At 39.5% G+C, this 22,157-nt stretch overlaps 1 protein-coding gene across 2 annotated transcripts; it reads right to left on the bottom strand.

Annotated features, from left to right (window-relative positions):
• Nucleotides 1-10,747: 10,747 nt before the first annotated feature.
• On the bottom strand, nt 10,748-21,115 carry LOC136448114 (growth arrest-specific protein 2-like). 2 transcript variants are annotated; one of them, XM_066447262.1, is made up of 5 exons: nt 20,951-21,115; nt 14,867-15,002; nt 14,022-14,155; nt 12,865-13,311; nt 10,748-12,446 (listed from the first exon to the last, which is right to left on the bottom strand). In XM_066447262.1, the coding sequence occupies exons 2-5, from the start codon at nt 14,970-14,972 to the stop codon at nt 12,120-12,122; spliced, it is 1,014 nt and encodes a 337-aa protein (XP_066303359.1). In that variant the 5' UTR covers nt 14,973-15,002; nt 20,951-21,115; the 3' UTR covers nt 10,748-12,119. The 2 variants fall into 2 exon arrangements, with proteins under 2 accessions (XP_066303359.1, XP_066303367.1); XM_066447270.1 differs by lacking the exon at nt 20,951-21,115 and adding an exon at nt 15,571-15,727.
• Between the last annotated feature and the right edge of the window lie 1,042 nt (nt 21,116-22,157).

Below are 22,157 nucleotides of genomic sequence, written 5' to 3'. Positions count from 1 at the left end.
CCTGATTTCTGATTGGTCCGTTTATATAGTAGTGTATGTCTACCACGCATGCCTGGAATGTGAGCGCGGAACTTAACGGTTAGAGGAAACCGGGGTGTGCCGATGCTCGGTATCTGCCGGAGCTCAAGTCCTCATATTCTCGATATGATCCGACGGATTACACCGTAAGGTTCTTCTTTTCTGAACTGGGATGACGAGAAATGACCTGCATGAACTCGGGAGTCAGGACCGAAGTGGATGGAGCGAGGACGGGGTCAGGGTGCAAATTGACCTCAGACGATGGACAAGCATGGACAAGCCGAGAACACGGTAACTTCGAATTCCATTATCCACTGTTTGGTGACGTGTTACACTAATACCTACATCAGAAATTAGTTATTTCTCCCTAGTGTGTCAATTTGAAGCTAGGAGAGTTTCACAGACATTGTTTTTAAGCTCCAAGTTTTGTGCAACACAACAGGCCACCCACAGGCAGGCTTCGAATTCCTATCTGCCCGTAACAGAAAACATGTGTGCCACGTGATAAGGCAGGTATACGGAAATATCAGTGATCATAATTTTCCCGGATACTATATATGGTCATTTCTTTACTCCGAATACGTGTTTCTTTCTGTGTACGGAGATATCAGGGGTTGAAATACAACAGAAATCCATGCTGTAACGTGAATACAGAAAAGTACCTGACAAAATGATTAGAATATTCCGAATATACTGATACTCAGCCCTAGGCAAATGCAGTTCACCTGATTCTTCCGTATACGTGTCATGTACCTTTACGTATACGAAGTTTATTTATGTGGTTCTCTCTACTTGCCCTCATATCCGGAAATACCAGTATGCCGTATTTGTAACATATTCGTTCACTGTACGGGAAGGGTGGGTTTCCAGGCAAATCTGAAGGTTACACATGTCGCGTATCTGGACCGTTTCCAAACAGGAATTTCGACACAGCATTTTCTGAAATATTTCGATACATCATTTGCTTGCCCGGAAAATTATCTTAGAATATTTGTTGTCCGTTAATATTACATTTTTTCTGATGGTATTCCGAAATCCATGGGTAGGCGTTCCTATCACCGAACACCTTTTTTCATATTCAAAGTTTAACGGATTCTCTGAGGTTGAAATACTCCAGCAATGCATGCGTACTGTCCATAAATAAGTCCGTTGTACTTGTGTTTTATCCATATGTCCCTTGTTGTTTCAGTGTTTCTTTACTCAATTGATCGCAAAGTTTATCGATTTTGTGTTTCACGAGCAGTCGACCAGAAGAAAAAGTTAGAGTTAGCAGGTTTTGGGAGGGTTGAAACACTCCTTTTTACATTTTTTTCTTGGCCTGACTTTGTTCACTTTACCTTTTGCCATAGATATTTGATTTGATACCCTTCACTGTGTGATTTTTTTAGAAGGAGGGTGCTTATTTCAGGTAGTATATCTAGCACCGTCTCTACATTTAACTTATTCTAGTCGCGATTATTTTTCAGCATCTTCCGCTGAGTATATCTAGGGGTTTATAAAGACAGTTCCAGTGCAGCAACAGCTGTGCAGCGAATCAACCTGTGTGACTTCCGCACCCCTAATTTGGAATATAGATATGTCTGTTAGTTACACCGGTATGTTTGAGAATCAGTACTATTTGTATGAGAACCTTGTCACGGATATCATGTTAGACCTGGTGCCTAACGAAGTTAATAATTCCGTACCGTACTACTGTTGCGGGTGTGCCGTAAAACACCCAGAACGAGTAGAATGATACGAAAACACATTGTAAATGTTCATATATATACTACGTATACATCCCTTTACAGTATTTGTATGATTCATACTCTGATGTAATTATAAAAGTTACAGAAGAAGCTATAATTGTTATAAGATCACTTTGAGTACATTCTATATTCATTGAATCTACGGAGTAAGAGATTGGTATGATTCCTTTTCAATTTGAACTCATTCAGAATATTGACCTCATATGTACGTACATGTATGTATTATATCATTTATTTGTGTATTGACCTTACTTGTATATATTCTTAACTTTTACCTTGATTCCCAGGGCTTATAACAGCAATGTTGTGTACATGTATTGAGCAATCAAGAATGTTCAAGAGGTGTTTTTTCTGTGCAGTAAGTTATAGATCTATTTCTGCTGTTGAATATCTGCCGATACCAAAATTTATGTGCCCAACTTGAACCATGAAACAGTCCAGAAATGTTGTATATAGGAGTTAAACAATTACAGAGTTTGTCATTTAAGTATTCCTGTTACTGTTCTTTTCTTTGTCATGTATATATGTTCCATTCATATATGATTTCAGGATCGCAATAACTCCAAATGCCTCCTGGTTACATTGCGGACGCAGAACTGCCTGAAATGTAGCATGTTCGGTGTTACAGACGTGCCGCATTTCAGGGTAATATTCGGAAACTAAACGGTAGCATATCTGAGTCCGGATACGCCGAGTGGAAATTTGTTCCCGTTTCCAATCATAGATATTTATCCGTACACGCTGGCTGTCCGTCGTAAAACAACTCCGTATACGTTGCGGAAAACTCGGAATAGTAGTAGGAAACTAAAGTGTTGAATATCCGAATTCGGATACGCCGAGTGCAAATTTGTTCCCGTTTCCAATCATAAAAATTTATCCGTATATACAGGCTGTCCGTAGCAGAAAAAATCCGTATGTGCTACCGGAAACTCGGTATTTTCGGAAAATATTCAGGAAATAAAACGTTGCATATCCCGGACTGGATACGCCGAGTGCAATTTTGTTCCCGTTTCCAATCATAGAAATTTATCCGTATATACAGGCTGTCCGTAGCAGAAAAAATCCGTATGTGCTACCGGAAACTCGGTATTTTCGGAAAATATTCAGGAAATAAAACGTTGCATATCCCGGACTGGATACGCCGAGTGCAATTTTGTTCCCGTTTCCAATCATAGATATTTCTCCGTATACATAGCATATCTATATCAGGAATTTTCTTGATATTGTCGGAAACGTGATGATTTCGGGAATTTTCATAGTATTGAAACGCCCGGAAATGACCACCTTTCGCGCAGGGTTATGTCCATGTGTTTCTGCTTGTGCTAAGAGCAAAGTTTGAGAAAAATATCGCCATCAGTCCACTATCACACACAACATTAAGACAAAAAAGTGTTCCTCGCCAACGTTTGTCGTCTGCCGAATAGCAGGATTCTGGGTAACGAATATGGCGGCGGGAAAATTCACCGTAGTGCCGTAGCCATTGATTGCAGCAACAAAGAGGCGTTTTGATAATTAATCACACTTAGAGTCCAGTTGTAGGTTACCAAAAGAGATTCTAATAAGTTGTATTGTAAATAATTGTGTTGAGCAGGAAGCGGATGTGACATTTGTCTTATAAACCAGCGAACAACTATGTAGAATAATGCTCCCACGAAGCCCTCAGACTGTGACAATAAGGGACGGAGAGTTTTTGACGTAGCCAACTTCTAATGCATGCTTATCGAAGCTTTTCAGACAGTGTTCTGAATACGTTAGTCTGTCAAGTTTGCATTTCTAGCGGTATTACTGATGTTGCATCTAGCAAATATCCCTAAATACCCCGTTTTCGAAAAATCCCGACTTTAAGTACCCCACGAATTTATGTTACCCAACGTTACCTTTACTCAACAATTTTGCCTCTCAGAATGCGGAAATAGCGCTTAAAAGGGTTCAAAATATCAACATTTTACCTTGCGCTACCGAAAAAATTTATAACACCCGTTTGCTCAAAAACCTCGCGAACTCCTGTCTTTTCGCGAAATTAAGTGCTCGCGAACATAATAGACTTACAGTATACGAAGAAACATTTTCAGCGCGGATTGAGGTCAAATATGCGATGTATATGTGTGATGGAACATTCACTTGGATTTCGGAACATAGGGACCTCGGAACATAGGGATTTCGGAACATAGGGATTTCGGAACATAGGGATTTCGGAACATAGGGATTTCGGAACATAGGGATTTCGGAACATAGGGATTTCGGAACATAGGGATTTCGGAACATAGGGCGGTCAACGATATAGGCCCAGGTCACCTGTGGCCACCCAAGTTCGAACTGAGAGAACGACACAAGTTTGTTAGAACTTACATCAACGGTTTTCAACTCCGGCAGATGGGCAATGACCCTGTCAAGCTGCACGTGTCGTAGTCGGTTTCCACTTAGACGTAAAATGTGTAAAAAAGGCAAAGCACGCAAAGACATCCAGGAAAACGATTCCATGTCGTTATATCCTAGGTCCAGTGTATACAGTCGTGGTAGCAGCGGCAGGTAGGTGACATGTCTAATGCTATTATACATATGACAGTAAATTGTCCAGCATTGGGCGGTATGTCATCGGGAATCGTGGTAAGTTTCAGAGAATTACAATCGACAATTGATGTCAGAGCCAGCTGCTGCTCCTGTATCTCACAACCGGCTGGCAGACAAGAACAACCCGACCACAAGGAACCCCACGTAACCAACAGCAACAGCACTTTCATATTCAATGGTTGGTCCTCCGTGACTGTCGGTCAGCAACGGAAAGCTATGTAGATACTTCCGATAACTTCGTTCTAAATAGATACTTAAATGTACAAAGATCCCCGTTTGTGTGTTTGTTTGTAACAGCAATGTGCCACGGTACGCGCAACAGTGAGGGGTTTGCGGAAAAAGCTGACTCTGTCTACTTGGCCTGTCTACCCTGGCTATCTACCCTTTTTGGACCCCAAGGGCATGCATGGGGGTTTTGCATCTGTTTGAATTTTCTTGAGGAAAACCTGGGTCAGTGGCAATCCCAGCTGTGGGTGGGCTGGCTCATACTGTTGGAAGATAGGGACAGTTATGAGCAACTCCACCAACACTGGAAGAAAATCTATTATTGATAAACAAACATCTAAGTGTACAATAAAATGTACTAGGATTGTTACACTATATAGAAGAGGTGTGATGGGGTACAGGATAAACAAAGAAACCTGATAGGATGGTTTGCGGGAGCAGCAGCTGCTAAAGATTTCGTAGTTTCTGAGCTACAGTAACCCCCAGGAGTGTCAGACATCTGTAGTGAATTTAGCTGTTGTGACAAACAAAGGTCCTACATGTATTGTTGTCTGGCTCATCCTACCAGTTTTATTTGCTTCCCAGTCTTGGTGGAATTGCTTTACCAGCTTCACCCACACCCCCGCCCCAACCCAATAGGCATTGTCTTCCATCCAGCTCACACACATCTGGAGTCACATTGACCCAGTTTTTCCTCAAGGAAATTCCATTAAAGCCCAAACCCCCATGCATGCCCTTGGGGCACAAAAAAGGTAGACAGCCAGGGTAGACAGGCCAGGTAGACAGGGCCAGCTTTTTCCGCAATCCCCAACAGTGAGATTGAGCGCCTTCTGTCTGAAGCAAATATAGTTATGTCATATCCTTTTACATACCAGGATGACCATATTTATTCAAGTCCATCTGCAACTTTGGCGTACGTACCACATTGCTTTGGTTCAAGGTACGGGAACAACCAAAATGCATCATAGTTTTTATGTTCGGGTTATCAACATTTAACTTCAAGATTAGTTCTTTCGTCTGATCATATTAAAAGCTCACAAAGATTTATATACATTGCCAGTAAGGTTGGGCTTCTCAGCATCTTTTGTTTTCCTTTGCGCTTTTTGCTCCTACAGCACACAATGAATCTGATAAGATTCGCAAGAAAGATATCCATATCCATGAGCAGCAGCACAGAATGTGATTTCCTTACGCCCCCACCTGAAGACCAATCTGAGAAGAAGTCTGAAAACATGACGTTTTACAGATGAGTTCTCTGATTACAGTACGTGATGGTGTTTAGTGACGTCTGTTGTGTAACCTGGTCTACAGATTAGCGTATGAAAAGGCTCGGGTATAAAGTTCAGACTGTCATGTCTTTTGCCGTGGAAATGAAAACTCTGTTAGATTATATTTTACCTCCTGGGGGTAAAATTGCCCCAAGGCTGACGTAACGAAGAGAACGACACAAGTTTGTTAGAACTTACATCAACGGTTTTCAACTCCGGCAGACAACAGTGCAATTAGACAGTACCTAGCTAATGATGAAAAAGAAAATATATACTTACGCAATATGATAAATACATCTTGTGCTCACATCATTTACATAACCCTGTTGTTACAGCTTATGTAACGCTGCGACGCCTAGCCTGAACAACATTCCACATAACATTACAATTAAACAAGAACCATGTCACAGCATCACATTGTCATTTGCAAACAACACCTGCACAAGTATTAGGGGTAAATATTAAAGTTTCTAGGTATGCAATGTTCCAGATTTGGTTCTAAACAGCAGCAAACTTTGAGTGAGCTGGAATGGTCTCAAATCAGCTGAAGTCCCGTGTCTTTCTATTCAGTCTTTTTGCTCTGATCCACATTCAATGTGTGTAATGGTCATTTCATCAATAAAAGAATTAGCTTAGGCTATCTAGTCATCTTGAAAACCGTAATATGAGGATGAGGCAATTGAAATCAAGGGATATGAGGACTGCATTTATTTGTCAGAGAATATGTTAAAATGTTATCAAGAAGCCATAAAACTGTGTACGTTTGAGTCAACTGAACAATGATGGAATGTACAATGTATTTGTTATCATCACGATAATCAAGAACAGATCAGATGGATGCCAAAATCAATCTTACACACGAGGAATACAAAATATTACCAAATCCAAAGCTTATCAGAGCAAAAGCAGCTTTTCACAGACTTACACATATTCAAATTATAGGAAGCATTCAAATAAATCATAGCAGCATTTCAAAGCAAAAACAAATCAGCAAATTACAAAGTAACATACTCCAACTATGTACAAAAATCAATTCGAAATGCACTTATGCAAAAAACACTTCAGCCTCTTATTACATATTAAATATCATTACACAATGGCAATATAAAGTATTTAGCTTTCCAAGTCTACACGTATGATACTCAAAATTCTAATGCTCATCTGACATAACTGTGCATTAGCTAACTACATGACATGTATTTGACTGGAAGGTCTATCATACAACCATGTTGGAAAGAAAGACAATCAGGTAGTAACAAATAAGATATAGATATCTACACAAGACAAACAAAATCTGTAACAGTTACTATAGATTTTATGCACACAAAAAATTAACTTCAACCAGCCACCAGTATACCGATCTCCTATGGACAAACACAAATACGCCAATCAGTATCCCAGTTTCTTTATACAATAAGCTCGATGGGTCACAGAAATTTAACACTAGTTTCAATCACACTGCACGAAATGGCCTCGTACCCCGGCGTATACGTACAGGGATTCCTCCGGAAATATTCCATATCCCGGTGCGGATTTAGCGTATCCATTAGTTACGTTGTATCCGCCTGTATCCGTCAGTATCCGTCAGTATCCGCTAAGAATACAAAAAAATCCCTGTACGAATACGCCGGGATACGAGGCCATTTCATGCAGTGTCAACTCAACCCCAATACACAAATATATATAATAAGTAATATCAATAACAAGTAATAATAGTCCTATGTTGGCTTCATCCCTCATAAATTAGTAAACAAATAAATGTTAAAAATTTACTGCATTTTGAACACAATCTCTGATCATAACGTTAATAAAAACCTTATTTGTGTTTACCCTTTATCATCCTTGCGTTGGAGAGGATTTCAATAGATTCACTTTTTTCAATATCCTGTGTCAAAAATGTGTCCAATAACCCCCAGTTACAGTAGACCTAATGTTAACATCTGGTTGATGTTTATCCGAGATGACATCTGGTCGTGACACCCATTAGCAATTACTGTAAATGCATTTAACTTCACAGCGGTTTAATGTTTGTGCTTTTTCACAGTAACCTCTTCAACATGAACTTAAAACCACCGCAAAAATGCTTGTTCTGTCTTCTGCCCACCTACTACCTTGTTTCAACTGCAAACTAAAAACCACCACGAACACATTTTCTCCCTACCACAATTTAAATCACTGTGAACTTAAATGCAGTATGTTGAGCCATTAAGTGGAAATCCATGGGCATTTAAAAATATACTCTGCATAATGTTATCTCTTTCCATCCTGGTTGAATTTTACTGTTCTGGGCTATTGTTTTTTTTATCAACACAAATTTGAAAAATGAGAGTTGAATGTTGGAAAATGAATTTTGTTAACCTTTAGCACACTGAAGTAGCAATTTGGCACCCCATTTTGCCTCAGATTCTCTATTGGTTACAGAATTAGTCAGCAGGGAGAATGTTAAACTATAACCGAGTACATACATGTATTCAAAAGGCCTGAATTGCTGTGATTTACTTTACGTTGCCATTTCAAATAGATGCCCCATCCTCTTGACTATTGCTTGTTCACAAAATACTAACACGTGTTCCCATTGACAAAACAGACTTTCATCAAAATAATGTACATCTAGTCTAAGCTACCATGAAATTTACATCATATACAAACTAATGTTTGCACTCGTATCTATGTACACACGGTCACTCTATCAATGTACCTTTCGACATTGGTCATAGATGTACATCTTATTAATGAACAGTGGCAAGACAACATCACAATTCACCATTCTCTTTTTATGTTTAGCCATAAGTATGGCTCAACATATTGTTTTCTCTCATGTTTCTTCTCCTGTCAAATCTTCAAATCGATTCATCTCTGTCATTTTTTGACCAAATGACCTGAAATTTGGTACAGAGGTAATGTAGGCAAAAACCAATGTACGTTCTTTTCCTTTTTTTGATATTGACCTTGAAAGTGATTTTATTGAGGTTTTTAGGCTATTTTTAGCATATCTTGGCCTCCTGCGCCCTTGTATTTCAACCGAATGACCTGAAATTTGCTGTATATGTGGCTTGAACAAATATTTAAAGGACTACATTCCCATTTTTGGCATACATATATTCAAAACGATTTATTTTGGGCTTTCTTGACAATATTTGCCACTTCTGTCACTTTCAATACTACATATGACCTACAGGTCATTGACCCCGAGTGCCTTGCACCTGGCCAAGCTTGAAGTTTGCTTACGAGGAGGAAAGACCGGACATAAACATTTAACGTGATTATCGGGAAAACACCATGTTCCCTTAAACTCAGTGGTTAAATTGCAGTTTAGGAAATTTTATAACAGAAAACAAGTTAAATCAATGATTTTGTGAATGTTTATTCTAGCATTAGTTATTCCAGATATTTTCAAACTCCAAATTCTTCAACACAACACGGGAGATCGTTTCTCCTCAGACTGGCGCGACACTCCTGTCAAAATTGATTGATGATCTCTCTCTGCCGCCGACTTCATACATGATCAAAGGCGGGTGGTAGGCGGTGCCTTCCTACATGTCCTACGTACGGGCGTATGGATCGTAGAATTCGGCAAAAAAGGAATGATTAGGCCAGTAGAGTCAGTCCCCGGTAAGGTCAATGATTCGCCCCTTTGCGCTAGCTTGCAACGTTAAATGAATGTACCCTCTGGTGGCCAAACTTCACTGACAAACTTTCTCCCTATTATCATCATGAGCTTGCGTTAGTCTGGTACTAGTGACTATTATGTGCCGGGAATGTTTATCTATCGCACGCCTTGGAAGGAAGTTCAACCATGATAAATGGTCGGCCGTTGCGAAAATTTGGAATCCCATGCTGTTGATTTTTGTGATTGAATCTGTAAGAAAATATATTTTCATGTCGTTCATGTTTTTGGGACGGACGCCGGGACGGGGTGAATTTTTTCTATCATTTTCGTCCCGTTAGTAATGCAAATCGAATCGTGTTGCACAAGAGGCAAAACACTAAAAACGTGGGTCTTGTGGAGTGTTTTGGAGCGGGAAAATGCCGGATATTAGCGGTGCCGAACAGTGTACATCGTCGCGCGCGGGTGACGCTCCGTCAAAACAAATCCGCTGGTGGTCTAGCGCGGCCACCGAAAATAGGCAGAAACACACAGGAGGACTTAGCACCTTCGTTTATGAGGGCAATTGTGAAAATCTTTTGTTACAAATTGTTCGAACATTGAAACATTTGGATAGATGGTTTGAAACTGTTCTAAATAAAGAGATTTTTGTGTAGTTACGTTCGAAATGTTTCCAACGTATGTGAAATGAGTTCAAACATGTTATAAGTTTCAATTCTAATTGTTTGAACACTTTAGAACTGTTGTGACTTAGACATTCTTTTAATCAAAATAGTTCAAACATATTACAAATATTATATTAAAACCCTCTCGGTGACTTTGAATTGACCCAAATATGTTGTTTTTGGTCATTTCCTTCGTCTCCTGTCAAATCTTCATATGTATACTATGGAAAACTTCATTCTTCCCTGGGGCTGATCTTTTTTAATTCAATTTTGAACTGGGTTGATTATGCGCAAGAGTGTAATTTTCAGCGGATATTTTTCGACTGGTTTACATGGAAATGGCACGGAATATCCCATTCTTGCAAGGGGAGGATTCTTTAATTATTTCTTTCAATTTTGAGCTGGAATGATTATGAAAAAGTCCATTCTTTAGCAGAAGTGTTAATCAATTAGTGGATATGGTTGTGGACTGGTCCATATTGTGTTGAGGTGCTACTGGAAGACTCAGTTTTGGACTGGGGTGATTCATTTTTTTAGTGCAAGTATTTTAGAATGGTCCATTGTTATTTGGGGAGAGTCCATTTTTTGCATGGCGAGGAGTATGGCTAAACATGCTGTATTTGCTCGCAAATGTTGCCTTTCTAGTTCTTACTTCTTTACTTACATGACTTATGGCACTGTGAATTTTACTTAAGGAATCGACCAGTAAAGATTGTAGACGGACTGTACCTGTCATCCGAACACAACTCTCTCCATTGTCCTTCTAATACCCGTCACACAGCAGAAAAAATTGATCCGATGACGATGTCTACGAGCTCTAAATAACATTTTCGGCAGTATTTCGCCCAGCGTTCTCTCGATCATTGTGCAATTTTGAGAGATTGACCAATATTCACAGGTCACCAAGCTCTGTTCAATGTCATAGTGTAACGTTAGATTTTCAGGTGAAAAATATAGTACACTCAACTCTGGCTATTTAGAAATTTAGGAACCTTCAATGCGATCTGCAAATTTGGCCAAAACTTTTCAACTATGTGACGGGTATAATCAATCATTCCTGTCTGTACCTTTCCTCCATAATTTCTACTGGTTTATCCCTGATATTACTTAACCCCTATTTCACCAGACTAACAGTTAATCAATTTTGTACAACTAGGCACCCATAGATTGCTTACAATACTGAAAGATACCTTCCTACTAAGGTTTGCACCTTGTTTGTTTCTAGTATATACATTGCTACCTAAGATATATTGCTTGAAATTACTCCTATTACAAAGGACATGTGTCTCTAGGAGAAGTCTTAAAAAATATCAAGAACTGTCACGGACATACCTACTGATATCAACTCCAAAAATACTTTGACTGGTACGTGAATACTTTAGCCTAACCTAGGCAATGATATAAATCTAATGATTATGACAGCCAACTATGTTTCTAAACATTTACACATGAACACAGGAAGGAGATGAACAAGACTATTGGCCCCCAAATAAATGGATGTGAAAGTTATACAAAAATCACCCAATGCCTGAAAACTGCATGTGAAATGGATCATCTTCTGAAAATAATGATAATCTTTTACTTAAACATGGCTTTTCACGTGTCCTAATTACCTCATCTTTTGTGCATGCAACGGATGACAAAACGAAGAAAGTAAAGTATGAGTTACAGTGACAAAGAACACAACATAAAACAGTACTAGTAATGACAGTATATATTAATGTTATCTAAGTCATCATTAGAACATCAGATATGTTAACTGCATATAGCATATGTAAGTTAGACAGTGCTATAATGTCACAACCATATCTACCCAAAGAAATAAAATTTATGGTTCAGAATAGTAATCTGCATAGTGCATTACTTGCCAAAAGGAGTCTCTTTAAATTTGCTGTTTAAACTGCATGGAATGGATGTAAGGAAGCCTTATTTCTTTTCCTTCATGACTTCTAAAGTCTATAGGTGTTGCAATGTTTGGTAAACATCTGAGACTTTCTAAGCACACTTTTTAGCTGCACTATTTGCTGGGTGTTTTGTAGTTTGCCCTACAGAAGAGAAAGCCGTCACGTATCAGTTTGTCAGGAGTCATACTCTGTACGTGCGCTCCCGGCGCCGAGGCGAGATGCGTGCCGTCCCGCCCAACGATGATCATCTTGCACGGGTCGTGTTTCATCAGGTAGTGCTGGAGCGTGTCCCAGCCCCCGCCGACACGCACCATCACGTGACGACCGCGTAGCATGCGGATGAACACGATCTTGTCGCCAATACGGTACCGTCCTTCCGACAACCTCTCCAAACTGAACGGAGTGTTGTGACACTGGCAGGCACCAGATATCCGCTGTACCTATGAGAGAAAAAAGAAACCAACTTACAAATAGTTACAATCATAACGTAACTATGTACTTAGTCTGATAGTTACAAATATATCCTAATGTTATCAAAAGGTTGCTTCATTTTTGGCACTCCAGATTTCAATCCAGTTTCACAATGAGAAACATTAGAAGCAAATTGTCTGACAGTGTATGGTATTGAGTGTTTCATTCAAAAGTTGTTTTGAAGGCCTGGCCATGGAGGTCACTCTTACCACATATACAAGTTCATACATGTTAACAAACAAAGGATAAGTTATAAAACTAAAAAGGCCAAACATCTCAGCATAATCTCGTTGATGGAAGATTGCAGGTAAAATACTTGTAATTCAATGTATGATTGTAATAATCATGATAGTAATGGCACCAAGAAACATCATCTCTCACACATACTTCATCATCCAGCGATCCTGCTGTCTTCTGTTTCTTCTTGGGCGATCTCGGCGCTGACGTCTTCCTGGGTACCACCACTTCCTTCACCTCCTCCTGCTCTATCTCCTTCTCCAGCTGTATCAGTCCCGGGGGGTCGATCCCGTACTTGTGACTGGCTAGCCTCGCCAGCTCCATCAGACACAGGCACACCTCCTTCGGCTGCTTCTGTAGCACCAGCCCTTCCGACTCAAACATACAAGCCTCCGATACGCCTAAGTTACGGCACCAGGTCAGGAAGTTGGCTGCGTTGTCTCGGGCAAAGAAGCTCCCGGTCTTGGCGTTCTTGAAGCACCTGACGGGTTTGGGGACGGTTGAATCTCCTCCACCTCTCCCTGTAGCTGCCTGCTGCTGAGCTTTCTGCTGGATGAAGTTGGCGAGCTGGCACACCACAACTCCAGTTTCAAGCACCTGAGAAAAAACATTGTAGTTTTGAATCTTGTTCTACATAACATTACAAGCAGAGTGAGGGACTAAAGGTAAAAGGTAGCTCTATAGCCTTTATGAGGTTGTACTGGGCAACGGGTTGTTATTCACTGTGTTAAGGGTATTGGAAAGCGGAGCCCAACCCTCTCCTTCCACTGCCTTTTACCTCCCCAACCAAAGTCAGGTACCCGTTTTTACACCTAGGTAGGGTGAGAAAACTCATTTCAAGTGCCTTTCCCAAGGGCACAACATTAATGGCATGTCAGAGGATTCGAACCCAAACACACTAACCGTTACGGCAACACAACGCCATCCATTGTATTTGTTATTTTGGATGGTGATGCTAAGCCAGGGGCCTTATGTATGGACTGCCACGCACTTGCTTCAGGCAAAAGCTTTAGGATCATACCTCTGCACATAAAAGAACCCAGTACACTTATCGAGTGACCCAGTGTGCTTGGCTATAAAGCAAGCTGTTGCAAAGCCATGGTGCACTATCAAAACATTAGTTTAAAAACATTATGCTTTGTCTCCAGCCTTACGCTCAACGCTTCGAGTTTGACTGAAGAGAGGGTTTTTACATATTCAGTAAGTCAATCCTAAAAAATCATGCAATCTCTTTTAAAACACCGCAGAGATGATAGAAGAATCTTTATTAAAACAAGAACTATTCAGAAGAATTATGTTTCTCCCACCTCCATGAAGTTGTCCACAGAGACGTTGATACCCAGTAACCTGTTGAGCCAGTCGGCCAAGTCTTCCTTCATCGGCACCAGTGCCGCCTCCTGCAGCGCTGAGAAGTGTTGAGCAAACGGATCCATATCTAGATCTGCAAATTTAGAACACAGAGGGTTCATGGCTACAGCTTACTTTTATTCAACACAGTGGTTTAACTGTAGGATTCCTGTAGTAGGAAAAAGCAGGCAGAGGTTTTGGTGATCTGCCATGTCGTTGAGTAAAGACTGCTGCACCCCTCGATGCACTTGACTGACTTGTAACACACAACGCCTATAGCTAAGCAACATCCAGTAGAATGGCATTAGCCTGAGGCTATATGCCGTCTAATAATACTTTCACCCCCTGAGAACCGACGCAGTGTCGACCTGCAAGACACAAGCACCTGGCGGTCTGCCATCAAGCTAGGACATCTATGTGCAAGCACATCTAACCCTGAGCGACAGGGAACAACGAACAGACTTTGAACCAGATAGTGAGTGAGCGTGTGAGGGAGTTTACATTGCATGCATGCATGGAATACACAATTGGTAATCAAGGAGGGGCAAGGCAAGGCCAAAAATGAAGCAATACCATTTTGAGGAAGTTGAGTAAAGCAAATATCAAAGGACATTTTTGTTGTTGAAAACCAATACGTCTAAGAATAGCAATGCTAGCTGTTTCATCTACAATAAAGAAGTACAGGTCATAACAATTCAAGGCAAATGTAGCAAACAAACTGTCAAAACTCAGTTATTATCTAGATAATCACTAGTACAGGTAACAAGGAAACTAGAGAGCAAAAGGTTGTCAATGATTGCTATACCTGTGTCCATAATACTGACATCGGAGCTGACAGAATCGAGCCTGGCGGACTCCACCCGTGACCGCGAGGCAGACCGTAGCTGCCTGTGTTTTTCCGGGGTCTGCATTGCGAACGTCCTAGCAACCCTTCATGTCATCTGTAGGAATATAAATACAGGATGCTCGTTAACAAAATTGCCCAGTTTCGCGATAAATATAGGTCACCCTGCTGACATTGTGTGGAGAAGAACGGGGTAAAATTCTTTCGTAGAAACAAAAATAATTGACACAACTCTCCTAGAAATATAAAAATTTGATATTCAACTTCAGATGTATAAAAGAACCCAGTTGCTGTAAACAATGGCAGAGAAAAACACAATAAAAAAGAACATGTAATTGAGTGAAAATAATTAACTATGCATTATCAGGCACTCGAAATGTGACAACTATGCAACAACGTACTAAGTGATACATATATAGTATACGTAATTCCCCTTACACGGGTGCACATGCTTATACCTGGGTAACCATTGTCAGGTAAAAGTGTCATACCGTTTACATGTATCAAAGCAGCTACAATGTCAAGTTCACAAAGAAATGGTCTTATATAATTACACTGTTGTCATCAACAACTGCACTTGGTCTGATCTCTGAAAACAAAGTTATGTCTAACCTAAGCATCTAAGCATCTTGTCACACCGCTGCAAATTCACTGACTTAACCCACCGCCATTGTTATTCAATTCATCGGAGGTCTATATCAGTCCTCTCCATCATGTTAATGGTCTGGTAGACATGATTAGCTAAAATTGTCGTGTACATTAAGTGCGGGTCGTTGACCTTTGGGGTTACAGGCAGCTCTCACACAATGGGAGAAACCAACTGCACTTGGGGTGTGAGGGGGATCTTAATTTTTTTGTTGTGACATTTGTTTGGCGTACTTCCAACCCAAAGAATTTCAAACTTAAAAGTCATTCAACAGAACAAAAACAACACATTGAAAGCATTTAACTACCTTATAGAATATCATTCAGCTCTCATCTTAATTATTGGTAAAATTTAAGGTCGAAAATGGCAGATGGCACATAAAAACCTTGAAATGTGAGACCACCTGCAATGGCGTTTAAAGCTTTGAAATCAAAACTCAGAATGTCGAAACACTCAAAATCTTTGTTTTCTTTACAAATACAACAGTTAAACATATTATTCTGCGGGATCTGCTTATAATACGTGAGCCTAGTTTTCTGCCTACACGCGATTTTTTTGTGCTTGAATAAACTTAGAGGTCATAAGGTCCCCTGTCATTTCCTATCCAGCTCCCAGAATAACAGATGTTCCATCAACCTCGCAGTGACGGGTTGGCGTGGAGAGCACTAATGAACTTTCCATCCACAGCAGACACTCCCTAACAACAATGCCACATTCACAGATTCAACTTCTTCTTAAATTCTACTAGAGTACAAACTGAGCATTTCTGCTACTTTGTAAAATTGTCCGTTGTGATCCAACTTATTACCATACAATATTAGTAAGTCAAATCTATCTTGTGATGATTCAAATTAGAAAGATTGACAAATTGTGATATGGACTTAAACATGGCTCATTCAGGCCTATGTACTATGTGTAATATTACATAATATGATTATAAAGACTAAAAGTTACTACAATTATTACAGTAAGTATCCCGGGATATAGGCATTCCTAATAAATGACAATCAAGCCAATCACAGTCAATTAAATGTCATACCAAATATTTCTAATAGTACCATTGCCCAATCATGCAGTTTTAAAAAAGACAAATTCATACCTCCTGCTTTCCTGGTGACTCTGTGACTGAGAAAATTGCGTTTTCTGGGAACCATTCCAAAAGCTACTGGCTTGTTTCATAAATCTTTACTGTGCAAAACCTAAAAGGGAAGAGATGCCAGAATCCATTGATCTCTATCCAAATTGTGTCATACTGTACATTGGAAAATTTTTGCTGTATTATAGAGAAATATTCAAATTTAAAGTATGATTATAGATATGCATTTTTAAATACCGTCAAAAATAATCTAAGGAAGCTGAATCTAAACAAACAAAATGGTAACTGTGACAGTCTTAGTTACTATGTGAATGGATGTTTTTATAAATACTTAAATAGATTTGGAACCTACAATTTCTTGTTCTACAGTAATCTAGCCAAGTGTGTCCTTTATGAATTGCAGAGGTAATTGATTGTGTCTTTTATGCCAGTAACTAAGGCTGATTAAAAGGACCTCATCAATTATTCAATATGCGTGATTGATCAACTTGGTACATGATTCATGCAATAAAACCAGGGGATGGGATTGGAATAATCAATTTCTGTATTGCTTGAAATACAGTCTAATACTGTAAATGCATGTGTTCGCAGTGAGGGCAAAAATTTTGCGATGGTTTTAAGTTCGCAGCAAAGAGCTTACCCCCGAAAACTGCGAACATTTCTGCAATTACAAACTGTATTACTTACTTATTCCAAATTTCAATTATTGTACTTTGTTGCTCAACTGGGCCAAATCTTTAAGTCTATGAGTTGGACCCAATAAATAGCTTTTAACATATCAATAACTTTTCTCGCATCACTTTGATATCGTCTTATGACAATCAACTATTCATTGTATAAACTAATGAGAGTTGCCAAAAATATGTTCATTGCCAACTGCTATGTAATAAAATGGGCTTTTGCATCTGTGGTGCAATTTGGTGTCATGGTTTCAGTTAAGGGTGTTTGCCAACATTAGCTTGACCCTGCAATGACATAGTCAAAGTAGAAAACACTTTTCAGTGTGCTAGCAATAATGTTGATCCAAAGCCTGTTAAAGTGTTAAATATGACTCATCAAACAGAATAGCAAAACTTAACCAGTTAACACAATTGGAAATCTGTTTCATACAAAAGGAGCAATCTATTGTTTTTGCATTAATATTGTACTAAAAAACTACATATTTCAGTTAATATTCACTTCCATGGGAGGCAGCCAAAGAAAAAGGAAAAAACAGCTAATTATAAAGATATAAACAATTTTAAACTGTACTTTTCTAATATATATAAACCATCCATTTATTCATCCAAGGTGCTGAAAGTGTGGCTTAATCAAGTGCATGTGGATGTTCAGTAAAACCACTTAACTGTAAGTGGATCAACAGAAGTGATCTACTAATCCTACATAGATCCCTGATCAGCTGATGACAGAGCAATCTCATGACAGCCACGAGACCACAAGTAACTAATTAAGAACCTGTGCCTGAATGTACCACAAGAATAGAATTATGCTGATTAAGAAAATTACAGTCAAACCTGTTTAAGCAATCACCTTTACATAAGGACCACCTGGCCAATGTGAGCACTATTGGTGGTCCCTTAGAATATTTTGCTCATTGATATAAATTGTAAGCTGTCTATAGTGACCACATATCCAAACAGACTACATTTAATCTGTACTCTTAGTGGTCTTCTTGGGCAGTTTTGACTGTACACTGATTTTAAAGAATTACCATACTAGTAATAATGTAATCTGTACTGTTGACCTGTGAATTCAATTCAGTGCACTTATACAATTTTCTCCCATTTGTGAACCAGTTTTCCATATAACTTTCATACGAAATGGCCAATATTTGTCCATCAGGCATAACACCTGATTTAATATATAATGTTAGATGATAGAAAACAATATTCCTTGGTAGTATAAAATCTCAACAACACGAGACCAATGGATACTGTACATACATAACAATGATTTATCATACCTACCTCGTAAACTTGTGCCCACATAATTTCAACATTATGACCAATACCGATCCATCCGTAATATCACCAGATGATGTAAAATCATATTCCTTGCGAGTACATAGCTAGTGTTTGAGACCATTTTCAATAATGAGTAATATGCTACCTACCTTGTACATAAACTTGTGGCCACACAAGCGGTCCATCCAATACCATAATATAACAAGATGATGTAAAATCATATTCCTCATGAACAAATATGATATTGGAAGAGTCCAATTTCAATAATGATTTATGCTACCTACCTTATAATTCATATCTAAACTTGTGCCCACACGGTAATAAAAATACATCTACCATTTTATAAGATTAGTACTTAGCCTAAAGAATTGGTACAAGAACCACGGATTTGACTAATCAAGCCACCTGACTGTGAAGGACAATTGCCTAACGCCTGATAAGACTCCAGAATAATCTGATGCGGAGTAACATGATGAACAGGGCGGCTCGACAGAAAAATCAATATGATCTAGGTCACCACGAAACCAGTACCAAGGTCATTTGGGATGGTTAGAAATTGGATCAAATCTGTGGACGAATAGAATAAATATTCGCAGTTACTCTTAGTAATATAATGTTCGCATTTTCTGATATATTTTTTTAATCAATCAAGGACATTATATAATGTGACTGTCTTTGGAATAAATGTTAAACATTATCATATTAAGCATGGTTGTACTCTACTACTACTATGTGAAGATTGAATAACCTACAATGAATAGATGCTATAATATAAAAGAGGGTCTGCATGGGGGGGTCCTGGCAATGCTCAACGGTTAATTCAGGCCAGCCGATAACGCTTAACGGTAAATTCAGGCCGGCCGATAACGCTTAACGGTAAATTCAGCATGATTACGTTTTTTTTGCAACTAGTCGTCCTGATCTTGTGGCAAGACCTATTACGCTATGCCATTCTCGCACGCCTGCTCCGAACCCTTTAAGTTCGGCGGTGACAGGAAATTTTGTATTGGTGGGACGAAGTGTTCATGATCACGATGACGAGCGCCGAAGGCGCGACGAAAATTTTTAAATCTTGACCCTCTGAAACCCTATTTCCTGCATTCTGAGGGGGGAATTTTTCTGAAGAGTAAGCTAAGTTTAATGACATCTCTATTTGAAAAAAAAAAAATACAGAAGAGTTTCAGCTTGATTTTTGAGGGGCGTCACGCCCTCCAGACCTCGCCGGAGCTGCGACATGCTCCCAGGGAAAATTCTTGACACCCTGAAACGCTATTTCTTGCATTTCGATGGGCAAATATTACTAGTAATGTTAGTTTAGTTTAATGATATCTCTGTTTGTGTAAAAATACAGACGAGTTTCAGCTGGAGTTTTGGGGGTCGACGCCCTCCTGACAGTATTTTTCGACGGAGGCCCGGCATGCACCCGGGGAAAATTTTAAAATCTTGAACCGCGAAACGATTAAAAGTTCCTGAATTTTGAGGAGAAAACTTTTCTGCCATAATGAAAAATAGAAGTGTGTCAGCACGAAATTTTGTGGGGGGCTGGGGGCGCCCTACCGACATATTTTCGCCGGAGCCGTGAGCTCCCTGGAGAAAATTTTGAAATCTTGACCCGCTGAAATGCTTTTTCCTGCGTAACGAGAATTTACTCACTAACGCTTAACGTTGAATTCAGGATGACAAATAATAAACGCTTAACGAGGAATTAAAACGACCAGTAACGCTTCACGAGTAATATACCGATAACGCTTAACGGTAAATTCAGGGCGGCCGGTAACGATTAACGGTGAATTAAAATCGCTCGTAACGCTTCACGAAAAAGGGCATGCAGACCCTCATAAAAGCATTAATTTCTATACATTTTTGGTTCAGCAGTAGTATCAAAGAATTGACTTCACTATCAGAGCTGCTGAGAAACTTATAATCGAGATTTACGAACCCAAACTTGGAATCAGGAGACAGTTATAAAAATATCAATTGTCACTGAACATTTTCAACTTGAAACTCAGTGCTCGAGCTCATACTACAAATTCTAATACAGAAATTTATAACTGAAAAGATCAGTCCTTTAATTATCCTTACACCTGAGCTAATATCTAATGACCATGAATAAATACAATATACTATGGATTTATAAATTTTGCTGATTTAGCTAAAACGTATAATTTTTACTTCCGTATACAAACACATCGCCCCCCTCCCTACCGTAGAACTCAGCTAAAGCCTAAAACGTCGTACCTCACTTTACGTCAATTTACAAATACAACGATAGTCAAAGAAGTTGACCAAATGGGTCTAAGATACCTCTCTGTCTTTACACACAGGCGATTAGTACTCACCATGAAAAATGACGTTTCTTGCGGTGTTTTTCCGCCTTTTCTTCGGCTCATTCAAAGTATGCAAAGTTTACCTGCTGTCTGCTCTCGTTCTCAGCGTACCTGGTGCTAACCCGGAGAACGAGACTAACGGCAGCAAAACGCTGTGAATAGAAATAAACATATTCCGGGTGATGTAGACAAAATGTCCGAGAATCCTGGCATATTTCTTATTTTAGTAAATTGTAAATAATGTTTTGTTTTTTTCTAATCTTTAATGATAGCCATCGCCCCAATTCTGGAGTAGGAGAAATAAGCAGATTTGCAGTTGTGTGCGTTCTGACACCTGTTTTCCGAAATCTCCTTTGAAGTCCTGAGTTGCCGGGAGAGCCGAAAAAGTGGCATTCGCTTAATTATCAGCTATGGCAAGGCAAATTAAACTATCAAAAAAGGAATATAAGGTAATGAAGAAGCCAAATTTAAATGAAGAGTCGACAAGAACTTTCTTTTTCTCAAATCAGCGACTTTATAAGCTAGACCTAACCGTTGCGTTCCGGGTTTCATTTCACGTAGCTACGACCACAATACATTCATGTATAAATGGCTATTTACCAAGTAAATATGCCCCAGCGTTGACGTTACGAAAACACAAACACTTTTCAAAGGTAGCACGACCTTTGATACCAAATACACCAGGTACCCAATGAATGTGTTGGTAGTTTTGGACCTGGACACTCCGAGTTAGAACTTTAAAAGCAACACACATGTGAGAATAGGTGCTAGCTAGCCGTGGCGACTAACGAAGGGTGTTTTTGCTTGATATTACATAAGAAGGGATAGTATATGTAATATCAAGCAAAAACACCCTTTGTTAGTCGCCACGGCTAAGGTGCTAGCCTGTATTACGCTGTACGAATAGATAGCTGGCGCTCCCATGGATGTCACTGAGCCAGAATAAAATTCGCACTTATTGTAGCGCCAAGATCCTCTTCTCTCTTCACTTCGGCAGTCCAGTCTTAGAATCGTAGCTTTTACTACCAAAACAAGATACTTGAACGTGAACCGATCTGTATTGACTTCCGGTATAACTCTGAGCCCACCGGAAGTGTAATGTTACCTGTCTACTGTATTATTAGGACAATGGATATTGCAAACGTCAGTTATAGGGCCTGCCGTATCATGTGGCCTTGCAAAACGTTCTACTGGGTTAGCTATTGGACTTTTAGCAGGG

The sequence above is a fragment of the Branchiostoma lanceolatum genome, chromosome 1, assembly GCF_035083965.1.
Source record: "Branchiostoma lanceolatum isolate klBraLanc5 chromosome 1, klBraLanc5.hap2, whole genome shotgun sequence".
In the NCBI taxonomy this organism is placed as follows: domain Eukaryota; kingdom Metazoa; phylum Chordata; class Leptocardii; order Amphioxiformes; family Branchiostomatidae; genus Branchiostoma; species Branchiostoma lanceolatum.
This window is presented reverse-complemented; position numbering and strand designations above follow the sequence as displayed.